Consider the following 12261-nt stretch of genomic DNA (forward strand, 5'->3'; position numbering starts at 1 on the left):
ACTAAATTTCTGTGACTAAGCTCTATTTTGATCTCTTGCATTTTTCCTCTGACGTTTCGTTTATCGAATTACTACTGCGCTTCAATTATAAAAAAATCAAACTTCATACTTTTTATGATCTTTGAGTAAGACCAACAATCTTAAATGTTTGCCTTCTATTTAATATGTAACGGAAACTACAAATTTCTGCAAAAATCTGCAACTATGAAAATGAAGATAGAGCTTTTTTGCAACAACTATACGCAAGCGTATTTATATTTGCTGTGATGGCAGAAGAAGCAGAAAGAGTGCGCGATAGAATAGTATTTCAAAAGTATTACAAGCTTGCTTATTCAAGTCTATTATTACGCGAAGTCTTTTATAAGAAAACAAAAATACCATTTAGATAGTCCTGAAGTCTCAATAAAAGTTTTAATGTAATTTAATATCATGTAGACTGAGTTTGTTGTTTTCGAATCAATTTAATGCGCTACTTTTTTTGTACAAATAAATAAATAACAGGAAGTACGTGTATGAGAGCAATTGTAAAACGCATCTTGTCTTCAAATACAACATGCATTGGAACTCCAAATCAAATTTCGACAAAAAAAAACTTATTTTAAATGGCAACACAATTTCAATTACGCATCTTGTCGGCTTTTAGTTCGCTCTTGTAAACAATTTATTTTCTATTACAAATTTTTCCTTGATTTTACTATGGTTGAAAAATTGTACAAAATGGTTATTTAACACAAAATTCTGTAATGCTTTAAGATTGTAGTTAACATTACAAGACAAAATTGGAATCAAGCAAAAAAAACATTACAAAAATAGAAATCAGCACTTAATATAAACCAACCTTTGGTTGGGTTGAGCTATGTTTGTTTTTTGTTTGCTATTTTTTGTAAAGATTACAAAACTTGATTGCATAAAAATATTTATGTCTAAATAATATAAGTTTCCGAGTGCAAATGCGACGTACTTCCATTGGATAGTATTCATAAAATATATCCGTTTAATTACCGGCATCATCCTCCAGGAAGAAGAATTGACCGGAACGTTTTTGTTCGGTATCCTGCATGTGAAAAATATATATAATATCAATATTTGTATACATATGCATAAGCTTTTGGGTGCATTTGAAAATAATTTGTGTACCTTAACCGAGTTGTTTTTGTTAATGCGTGGCCTGAAGTTGTTGGGATCGCGGCGGAAAGTAATACCTAAGAGTTCCAGGAATCTATTCATGCCATTCAACAAGGATTGCGGTGAGAAAGCAGTAGTTTTCACTGAGGGTTGACCTTCGAGCACAATAACGCGATCCGCCAGATAAGTAGCCATGATGAAATCGTGCTCCACCACAAAGCCCGTGCGTTTCGCATGCAGAATGAATCTATGAAAATATACAATAACAATTATCCGAAAGTAGCACAAAAAATAAATATTTTGTTTACCTCTTAATGACCTTAGCCGCTACTAAACGCTGTTCAGAGTCTAGATAGGCGGACGGTTCATCAATTAGATATACATCAGCTGGTTTTCCCAGACACAAAACTAAAGCAACACGTTGCAATTCACCACCAGACAAATTCTGTACTTCTTGATCCATGATTTCCTCGATTTTCATAGGTTTCATAACGTCCGCAATAAATTGAGGATGCACATAGGCGTCACGAATTTTGTCGTGCAACAAATGACGCACCAAATTTTGGAACTTTGGTGAAATTTTCTGTGGCTTGTACGAAATATTCAAGACTGGCAAATCGACCTCTTCATCTGGTTGTAAATTACCAGCCAACATTCTAATAAATGTGGTCTTACCGGTACCATTTTCTCCCAAAAGCACAAGAATCTCTGAATCACTGAAATGACCTTGCTCCACGGTCAGTTCAAATTTACCCAATGTCTTCTTCATTGCAGGGTATACATAATGATTCATACGTTTAATTTCCTCTTCCGTAGCCGATTCAGATACCTAAAATTTAACATGTATTTTTCAATTTATTTATTACGGCAAATTAAAGTCCGTTACCTTAAAAGTTAACGATTCAGTGCGGAAACGCATGTTCTCGGTGGGCACAAATCCGTCCAGGAAAATGTTAATGCCTTCACGCACTGAGAAAGGCATAGTAACCACACCATAAACACCGGGTACACCGTAAAGACAGCAAATGAAATCAGAGAGATAATCCAGGACTGACAAATCGTGCTCCACCACAATAATGAACCTGCAATAAGTATTTTACATCATTATAGGCAATTAAAGCATTTATAATTGTTTTTTTTTATACTTTGTTGGGTGCAATAAATGTCTGATTGTTAAAGCAGCGTTTAGACGTTGTTTGACATCCAAATAAGATGACGGTTCATCAAACATGAAAATATCGCCATCCTGGATGCACACCATAGCAATGGCAAAGCGTTGCAGTTCTCCTCCCGATAACTGTGCTATATCACGGTCTCGTATATGCAGCAAATCCAGCATTTGACAAATTTCATGCTGATTTTTGCGCTCATCTTTTTTATCGAGTAATTCCGCGACTGCACCGCGGACCGCTTTAGGTATCTGATCAACATACTGCGGTTTCACCAGCGCTTTTAAATTGTCTTCTAATATTTTAGTGAAATAATTCTGCAATTCTGAACCACGGAAATACGCCAGAATTTCAGTCCAGTCTGGTGGATCACTGTATCTTCCCAGGTTAGGTTTTTGTTTGCCTGCGAGTATCTTTAAAGCAGTCGATTTACCAATACCGTTTTGACCAACCAATCCGAGCACTTCACCAGGTCGTGGGATTGGCAGACGATGGAGTTTGAAGGAATTCTTGCCGTAACGATGAGTTGTATGCTTCTCCAAATTGCTGGGTATATTAATAATAGTTATGGCCTCAAATGGACATTTCTATAACAAATAAAAATTGTGATAAATTTTGCAAAACTTAGCAATAAATAATTTTACCTTAACACAAATACCGCAACCGATGCAAAGTTCTTCTGAAAGAGATGCTATCTTGGATGTAGGCGTGACTTCAATGCAAAGCTTTCCCATACGCACTACAGGACATGATTTCTTGCACTCCTGACGGCAACGCTTGGGTTTGCATTTATCATCGCTAACTATAGCAATACGCGTTTGTTTATCTGTTTCCTCGTGCTCTTTCCTACGCGACATGCTAAAAAAATGAGAAATATGCAATAATTATAAGACTTTTTAAAGTGGAAACGTGTTTTCTTTTTGTTATAAATGCACATTGACAACGAAGCAATCTACTCTCACTACTTATGCCCTTCCCCGCACCAACTATATGGACAACTATGCATACACGCGTATTTACAAGTCAGCCTGGTTGGCATTGCATTTACAATAGACAGACAATCATGGTCAACTAAGGCACCCAAAATATAACCTCAATTTGCTTCATTCTAAATGGATCAAAAATTTTTCGTATAACCCACACACAAATTCTCTAATTTTTAATTTAAATAATCAGTCAATGAATTTTATAAAATATTTAGGTGCAATACCTTAAAGATTAAAAAATTTACTAAATACGGCGAACTAAACACCTCGCCAAGAAAATTTCAAAAGGGAATGTCAAAACGCAAACGTCATTAAAGAGAACTGCCTTATCTACATATTTTGATTGATAGCAGGGGAGAACGTTTATTATACTCTGTTGATAGCAGCGTAGTTTTAAATAAACCAATATAATAAAATATTTTTAAAAATTAAAAACAAACTTCTTGTTTTTAACTGCACTGATGTTAAAATGATTTCATTGTAATTACGTTTTTAATACTTTTTAAAATAACACTCAAGTTTTGCGTAATAAATTAGAAAAAAAGGCCTCCACACAAAGCTTCCTTATATGAGACATTTGTTTTAAGGTGGTGTCAAAAATCGATGACGTTTTGACATTTGACATTACAGTTCGTAGTTGTATTTCGTTTTTTACCATTCGAACCAAAATTAACACGTCTTAATATTGTTATTATAATTAAAAATGGTCGAAGAAACCCCTATAGCTGAAAATGTTGAGAAAACTGAAACGGAGCAGGCTCCTCCGCCACCGGAACCCACCAAAATATTCACTGTAGAAAGTAAGATGAGAAAACTGCATTCATTCAGGCACTACCCTTAACCTAGAAATGCAAAATGCATTTTAATTCTTGCCAATACTTTCTCTCATTTGTTGTGTAAAATATATACGTTTCCGTTTTGTAGTTCTTCATATGGTGAAAGATGCTCAACAACAACATGGTTTGAGGCATGGTGACTATCAACGCTACCGTGGTTATTGCACTCGTCGTATTCGTCGTCTCAGGAAAACCTTAAAGTACCCTCAGGGCGACAAGCGTCACTTCAAACGGAAAGATGTGACGTTAGCTCAACTGACTGGAAAACGAGCAGATGAACGCTTCATACATATTCCATTGATAAGCGCCGAACGTGCATGGTCGTATGCAATGCAGCTAAAACAAGAAGCTAACACGGAGCCAAGAAAGCGTTTCCATTTGATTAACAAGCTACGTAGGGCTTGTTTCTATGCTTTACAATTACAAGAGCTTTGTAATGTAAGTTTATTTATTTTTATATTTCTTTCAAACATTCTTTCAATTACTTTTTTTCTTAAAGTCTGAAGCATTTGATGCGCGCACCAAGCTGGAATGTGAAGCTTATGTTGCTTGGATGCACGGTACCCTACACTTTGAATTGCAATTGTGGGGTTCTGCTTTAGAGCATTTGAAACGAGCTCAAGTAGTTTACGAAAATCTTGCCAAGGCTTTGCCTGAGGATGAACAAGAACTTTACCGTGCTAAAGTGAACGAATTTACGCCCAATCTTCGTTATTGTGCTTATAATATTGGTGGTGGTGGTGGCACCAATAAAATTGATGATTTGCTTGAATTGCGTGCACAAGGATTATTGGAAAACCTGGATCTATTGGTTAGTCAAACAAAAATGGAGAGTAGCGAAGGTCTGCAAACCATCGAATGGCGCAGTCGCAAGGTTACTGTACGTCCAGAAAAAGTTCGTCTATTTTTGCTCAGTATACAAGAAGTCGATAAGTCGTTAGAGAAGACTACTAAAGTAGACTCAAAAATCGAATTGATTGAACGTATTTTGATGGATTGCAAAGATGCCATACAAGCAGTTAAAGAAGAAATCAAACAAGATCCGAAATTGCGCTCGCTAACCACTGGACAGACTGTGACTGGGGTACAATATTTATTAGCATATTTATCATACATACGGCACAGTCGTACTTTGCAAAGAAATCTCTGTCTTGTAGAGCAGGTAAGAATTTCAAAAAGGTAATTAAAAAAATTTAATTTCACCTCTTTTATTTATGTCTAGGCGAAATCTAACTTCGATGATCCAAATCAAAAGTCACAAGTTGTTGGCGACGGCAAGCGGGTACGCTCACAGGATCTCGCACGTTTATTCGAGATTATTTTGCAAAACGTCTCTGAAATGTTACAAATCCAAGGGATGGAAGACGACGCTGCCTACAAAGACGAAATGGAAAATTTGGCTCTGACATTTAAAGCATTCCGTTGTTATTACATCGCACTAACTCTAATTGATATGAAAAAGTGGAAAGAAGCAGTTGCTCTTTACGAACGTTCTTCGAAATATGCCAACGAAGCACTGAGCGGTAAAGTCAGTGATGAATTCAATTTAACTGATGAATTGAAGAAACTTGTCTCGACCATTGACGGTTGCAAATTTTCGGCGCATGCATATAGTGTGCTTGAAAATGATACCTCCGAGGATTCGGTTTCTACATCCAAGTCTCAAAAATCGACAAAACCATTATACGAGCGATTGTCACAGTACAAGGAAGACCAGTCTTTGCACACTAAAACGCCAAATGTGTTCAAGATGACACCCGAAATGGAGGCAATACCATGCAAACCACTCTTCTTCGATTTAGCAATTGGTCATATTGAACTACCATCGCTGGATGATAAATTGCAGTCGCCAGGCAACAAAGGCGCATCGATTTCCGGTTTTGTCAAGGGATTCTTGGGCTGGGGTGGAAAGAAATGAGGTGCCTGCGGGGTAACAACATTTAATAATGCTACGAACATCATTAACCATCTATTTAGTTAATTACAAAAATGAATGAAAAATTTCATGCTTGTCCAAGCTGTTAGTGAAATTGCAATCAGAAGAAAATTTCAGAACAAACTTATAATTGAGAAATGCATTTCGTGTATGCTGAAACAAGCTAATTGGACAATTAATTTTGAGTGCCGGTAATTGTTTTTTTTTTATAAATTGTTTTTTATTTTGATTTTGATTCTTTTTCGGAATCAATCAAACCATAAAATTTTTTAAAGTGGATTGTGAAATAAAACATTGGTTCTTATATACATATATACACAGTATATTTAAAAAAATATATGTATTTTAGTAATTTTGGTAATCGCTTTCAGAACCAAAGAGCAAATAACGCTAATCACACACCTTTGTCAGCTACTTAAAGTATACAATTGTTGCTAAATTTAACTAAACTATTTTTCTAACCAAGTACCAAAGTAGCCGTTTTGATGAAACTCTAGCGCTAGATCTTTTATTCTGGAATGGTACTCGTCGGTTAATTTTTGTGTAACTTTTATTTCGTTGGCATTTGGTACGGCTTCACTGATGACATCTAAATTTGGTATATTATTAGGATCAAATGTAACTGCAGGCAATACCCACATGGATACTGCTAAACCGTACAGAGCATGTGCAGTAAATTCTTTAGTAATATTTTCCAGTGAAAAGGTCTCTCGTATTGACTCTAAATGCTCACGAGAAACTAAAAGTTGTTCCAAACGATTGTGCAGAGCGCTACGGTAGGTTTCCAACAAACGATTCGTATGCGCATCACGAAGTTCGCGTTTCGTGCTGGTGAACATAAAATGAAGGATATCGAAAATGAACGAAGTATAACGCATTGCCTGAAAAATATATAAATAAGTATTGCAGCAAGCATATCCACATAATGGTAACAACGTTTCACCTGTAGATCAAAGAATTTAACCGCTTTCGGAGCTTGGCATGCGTTGTCATCTTCCATGTTGGATTTAAACATGATGTTGTTGACATATAAATCACCATGACACATTACACTAACACAATCGCTGGCATTTTTAATACTATACATTATTTTCTGATACAATTCAGCTTTCAGTTGCTCTATCATACAAATGGAATCGGAAAGGCTGCCATCAACGTTTGATTCGCGTAAACTCTTCAACGATTCTTCTATTGAGGATGTGAGTAAATTCCCATAAAAACTTTCCGCCTCCGCACAATACACAATTTCATTAACTTTGCCATACCGCTCACGAAAATTGCTGTCGTCCAAATGCTTAGCCGCTATAGATGTAGCATGTAACTTGGCGAGTTCCTATAATGAAGGAGGAAGAAGTTTTTGTATAATTTTATAAAGTTACGTTTCTACACGTGTATATGTATATCTTGCCTTCATCACTATTTCACAATGATAAAGATCGAACGGCACCAAACGATTTGACATGCGATAGCCGAGCTGCTTCAGATCCTCCAACGCTATCAGCTCGCCTTTCTTATCGGTGCCGGCATAATAGCATTGTGGAAATACTGTGTCTCCATTGATGAAATATTTTTCTAGGGCTGGTATCACATGAGTGTAGGCATTTATTTCGTTGTAAAATGCTTCATCACAGCGAAACAGAAGGCGGCGCGATTGACTTAAAATTTGCCTTTTGACTATGAAACTAAAACACTGTGCACCTGAAACAAGATTTTTGTATTTAATGGATTTCTAAAGTAATATAAAACAATTAGCAATAATTAAAAATTTCAATATAATGAAAATAAAATTCTTAAATGACTAACTTAAGAAACACTACCTTTAGAGAACCAATAGGTGCGCTTGGAAGGCTTAGGCACAACATTTTAGTTTGTGACTGATATCTTAAGTTACAAATTTTCACTACTGAGGATAAGAGCTTATTTGTTCGTTTCAAATAATTATGCGTTATTAAAGAAGTTATAAATTGATTGTTCAAAAATATATGTCTACCTGTATATAAAGACAACGTGCACATTGATGCACAGCTGATTTTTGTTTACATGTTTTCAAGAAATAAAAATAAAACAGCGGTGAAACGAATGATGTGTATAAATTCTATAAAATTAGTGCATCACACATACATATACATATATTTATATGTACATATATGAAAAACAAATAAAATTGTTGTTTGCGTGAATGACCTTCGTGAGCGAGATTAGAAAACAAATTGGAGAGTATTCGTATAAGAAAGAGATGCGATGAGTGTGCTTTGAAAGCGAGAAGATTATTCTGTTTGTATTGAGCGGATTCTACGATGGGGGCGTTTGAGTACCAGTCTAATGCTTTCATTTCGATTTTCATGTGTGTGTGAGGTATTTGCGTTAGCGCAGACAAAAAGCGACTTGACGTTGCGCAAGGTCATTGCGAAAAATGCAAATTGTCATTGTCTAGAAGCTATGTACATATATACAATGTACATATTTACGTGCATTCATATATGTATGTATGTAAACATTCTATTTTATAAAAAATATTTCATTCATTGCATAGGTGAAAATAAATATTCATACATATGTACAAATAAGGAAAGGCTACTTATTAAATATTATTTTATATTTGTACATATCCTCACCTGAAATCCAAAATAACGTATCATCAAAAAATTCGAAATTGAGTGTCTTATTGATTATGATTCACTACTTCAAATTACAAACATAATATTACATATGTCCAACATTTTCAGGTTCTGCGCTCAGATATAAAACAGTTTTAAGCAATATTAAAATTTTTTTTCACTCATGTTCCATTTTATGTCGCTGTTTAATTCATGCCACTGTAAATTTCCGAAAATGTTGTTACGTTGTTTTGCATTTCAGGTGACGATATGTGTGCATGTACATATTTTGACTGTAAACCCAAAATTCGTTATTCTACGAAATTGTGAATCGATTATAATTAATTATTAGGCCGAAAATCATTATATACGAGTACATACATACATACATGTGTGGTTACCATACATATATTTAGGTTAGGGAAGATATAGACCGTAGATTCCGTCAATATTTAGTACCAAACCGTAATATTGGGAATGTATGTAGATGGTTAATATCGGATTCTAGCCATTTCAACACTAGATTGAAATACTGGAAAGATTCCAACATACATATATGTACATATGTAGATATGTATGCAAGTACATATGTATGTATATGATTTTTATAGCTTTAAAAATTTATTTGATATGTACTACACCTATGATGGGGCTGAGCTCTGATCACTTTTCTAAAATGTTGAAACCACTGATGTCCTTCCTTACTGTGACCCCTGAACCAAATTGTGGTTTAACAACGTGATCTGTTACGTAGTTATTCAAACTTTCTTTCAACAAACGGTATTTTGTGTTCTTGACAATAGCTGATCTTTCCAATCTGCAATTCTAATATCCTCAAAGTCTCACGGAAAATGTGTACCAAATTTCAACAAGATATTTCAGTTTTTAAATTTTCACTCAAACAACCAATCGCTGATCAAAACTATGCACACTATGAGCAACAGATTGCGAGAGTAAAAAGAAGAAATGTATGGAAAATATAATTTACAACAAAATTTTTCTTTTTAAACTTTCTAGCGGCCATTATCCGCAGCCACGACGGTGACTACTCTGACTACACAGAATTTCATTCCGCTAAATATAAAATAATCATAATCATATGTAATTTTTTATTAATTCGGAATGGTTGCAAAGTAGGCAAGTGAAGGCAGTCTAATTTAATGCAACGGTAATATATTATGTATGAGTAAGTGTGCATTGTAGTGCAATTAAAAACTGTATATTTTCATTATGGCATGCAAATAATGGCGCTTATCTTTACATAAATTCTTAGAATTAAATTAGAAAAATTACTGATTAGAAAGAATTTATAATGTCGTCAGTTCGTGTCAACTATTTTATTGAAATTTGTAAAATTTAGTCAATATAAACTTGATTTCATAATGAACATGGTGGAAAAAACACGTGATGCTGGAAAGAATAAAAATCCTTTAGCTTGACCTACGTAGAACGTTTAGGGTGTAGTAGTAGACCTACATATATTAAGTTTATTTAACATAAAGCAAAAAATCAACTATAAATACAGATACAATTTTATTCGTTATATGGGGGCTAGAGATAAACATTAACCATTTTGTGTATCCAACCACACAGGTGCATACAAGTTTACATAAACATACATACATATGTATGTATATTTGCTTGAAGTGGCAAAGGAGCACATGTTCCAAGCTTCATTAACATTCTCAATTTTTACTCAGTCTATCGCTTGCTGAGATAGAAGGATTAGACGGGCATTCGGAAGAAAATTTTTCTGGTCATCATTCCTTTTTCAAAGTTCCTAGATATTTTTGGAACTAACTTACTGATAAGTAAAATAATATCTGCTTTGTTTATAGCATCAATTGAATATTTTTAAGATAATTGATTTCGGGATGTTAGAATTATAGATAATATTCGGTTGTGGCTATCCGTGGGCATATTTGTAAAATGAAAAAATCTCGTACGTTCATACTGTGGGAGGTAGGCAATACTAATTACAGCTCTGTTATGTTAAAACAACAGCTTCAGTTATGCGATATGTACCTTGGTCAGGAAAATTAGTTTTGAAAATTTTTTCATGGGTTTACGGGTTTCACAAAATCGATTTTTTTTATTGTCTGATTAAATTCTACAATACCTCTAGAATATTGTCCCAAATTTTCAAGTTGAAGGCTAGCTACGCTAAGTTCGTCGCTTTTAAACGCGTTTTTCTGGAAACTCTGTTTTGAAGGCGGTTGACAAGATTTCTCGAGAGCTACTCAACAGATCTTCATGAAATTTTACACAGGTCTTTGAGATACCATTCTTAAAGATTTGTACGAAGAATTTTCTATCGATTACAACGCGAAATTTTCACTGAAATTTTAATTTTTTTTGAAAAAAGGTCTGCCAAATATCCAATTTTAAATTTTTTTTTCCTTTGTCCAAGTTCTAACACGTATTTTACCACTTTTGATTGTCCTGTAAAGAGTTATCCTGCCAAAACGAGCCGCAAAAAATAGTGCCGCAATGGCCGAATGGCCGAGCGTAAAATATTTTTTTCCAAAAGTTAGAGAAATACTTTTTAATAATGAATATTTGTAACAATAAAAATTCTAAAAAATATTTAATTGTTCATATGAAAAAAAATTGTTGAAAAAAGACTGTTTTTTACACGAGGAAACCAATGCAACCACTTAAATGCTTTGAGCAACTTTGTAATATTATTAATATAAAACTAATTTGTTTGCTTAAGATGTATTAACTAAAAATCATACATATGGTTTTTAAGAACGCTGTACTAATTTCATTAAAATTCACACTACTTGAGTCATAACTGCACACTTGGCATGTCCTTACAAACAAAAAGAGTATTTTTTTTATCACCTTTGCGCTCCGTCACGCCGCCGTCAAATTCATGCGTGCTCACTTCTATACGTTTAACTACCGACATGTAATTGTCGCCCAGACCACTGCCAGCCGAGCAACGCCAATATTTAACTTCAAAAGGTATCACTTTTCTTAAAGGCACATAGTTGCACAAAGTTTCCACGTCCTCACCGTATTCATCGACTCCGTCCATTTTCGTACACACGTTTGCACATAAATTTCGCCGGAAGTTCAACGAAGGAGTAGTTTATTGAAAGTCGAACCGTTACAAAAGACGCACGACACGTTCTTTGGCTTTCCACCAACTGTTAGTGTGGAAATCGAATTGCTCCGCAGCTTTTACTGCCGTTAAAAAGGTGATAAGTCGTTGATTTCCGCAAAGCGCAGCGAAATACACAAACACATGCACATGCATGCACATATGGGCGCATTCACGCGAACTGCTGCACTTTTCAAAATCAAGCTGAGCTCATAGTTTTCAGGCAACTTAATTGCAAAATAAAAAAAAAACGAAAACAAAAGCAAAAAAATCACAAAAACTATGAGAAAATTCGTACGACGCTTTTCACTCATTTACGGGGCAAGCGAAATATGCACATACATACATACATATGTACATATGGCAAGTGCGTTCTTCATCACTGGTATTCACATGTGTTGGCATGTGCCAAACTAAGCGTGCCACCGTTACTTTCGATAGTAACCCGGTGACATAATTTTTCGCTACACTTGGGTTTACCAACAACAACTCATTTTAATTTT

The 12261-nt window shown here is 34.9% G+C and overlaps 3 protein-coding genes across 3 annotated transcripts; 1 reads left to right on the plus strand and 2 right to left on the minus strand.

Annotated features, from left to right (window-relative positions):
• Positions 1-392: 392 nt before the first annotated feature.
• On the minus strand, positions 393-3580 carry LOC120776698 (protein Pixie). The gene is made up of 7 exons (XM_040107582.1): positions 3505-3580; positions 2939-3152; positions 2271-2881; positions 2012-2207; positions 1434-1954; positions 1138-1372; positions 393-1054 (listed from the first exon to the last, which is right to left on the minus strand). Exons 2-7 carry the CDS (start codon positions 3149-3151, stop codon positions 995-997), a joined length of 1836 nt encoding a protein of 611 aa, XP_039963516.1. The 5' UTR covers position 3152; positions 3505-3580; the 3' UTR covers positions 393-994.
• A 331-nt stretch (positions 3581-3911) lies between these two features.
• Positions 3912-6241, plus strand: LOC120776853 (signal recognition particle subunit SRP68). The gene is made up of 4 exons (XM_040107894.1): positions 3912-4080; positions 4205-4554; positions 4616-5278; positions 5339-6241. Exons 1-4 carry the CDS (start codon positions 3984-3986, stop codon positions 6032-6034), a joined length of 1806 nt encoding a protein of 601 aa, XP_039963828.1. The 5' UTR covers positions 3912-3983; the 3' UTR covers positions 6035-6241.
• A 109-nt stretch (positions 6242-6350) lies between these two features.
• On the minus strand, positions 6351-11692 carry LOC120776854. Its single transcript, XM_040107896.1, has 4 exons — positions 11497-11692; positions 7461-7750; positions 6996-7385; positions 6351-6933 (listed from the first exon to the last, which is right to left on the minus strand). Exons 1-4 carry the CDS (start codon positions 11690-11692, stop codon positions 6502-6504), a joined length of 1308 nt encoding a protein of 435 aa, XP_039963830.1. The 3' UTR covers positions 6351-6501.
• Between the last annotated feature and the right edge of the window lie 569 nt (positions 11693-12261).

This window comes from Bactrocera tryoni, chromosome 5 (assembly GCF_016617805.1).
Source record: "Bactrocera tryoni isolate S06 chromosome 5, CSIRO_BtryS06_freeze2, whole genome shotgun sequence".
Taxonomy (NCBI): Eukaryota; Metazoa; Arthropoda; class Insecta; order Diptera; family Tephritidae; genus Bactrocera; species Bactrocera tryoni.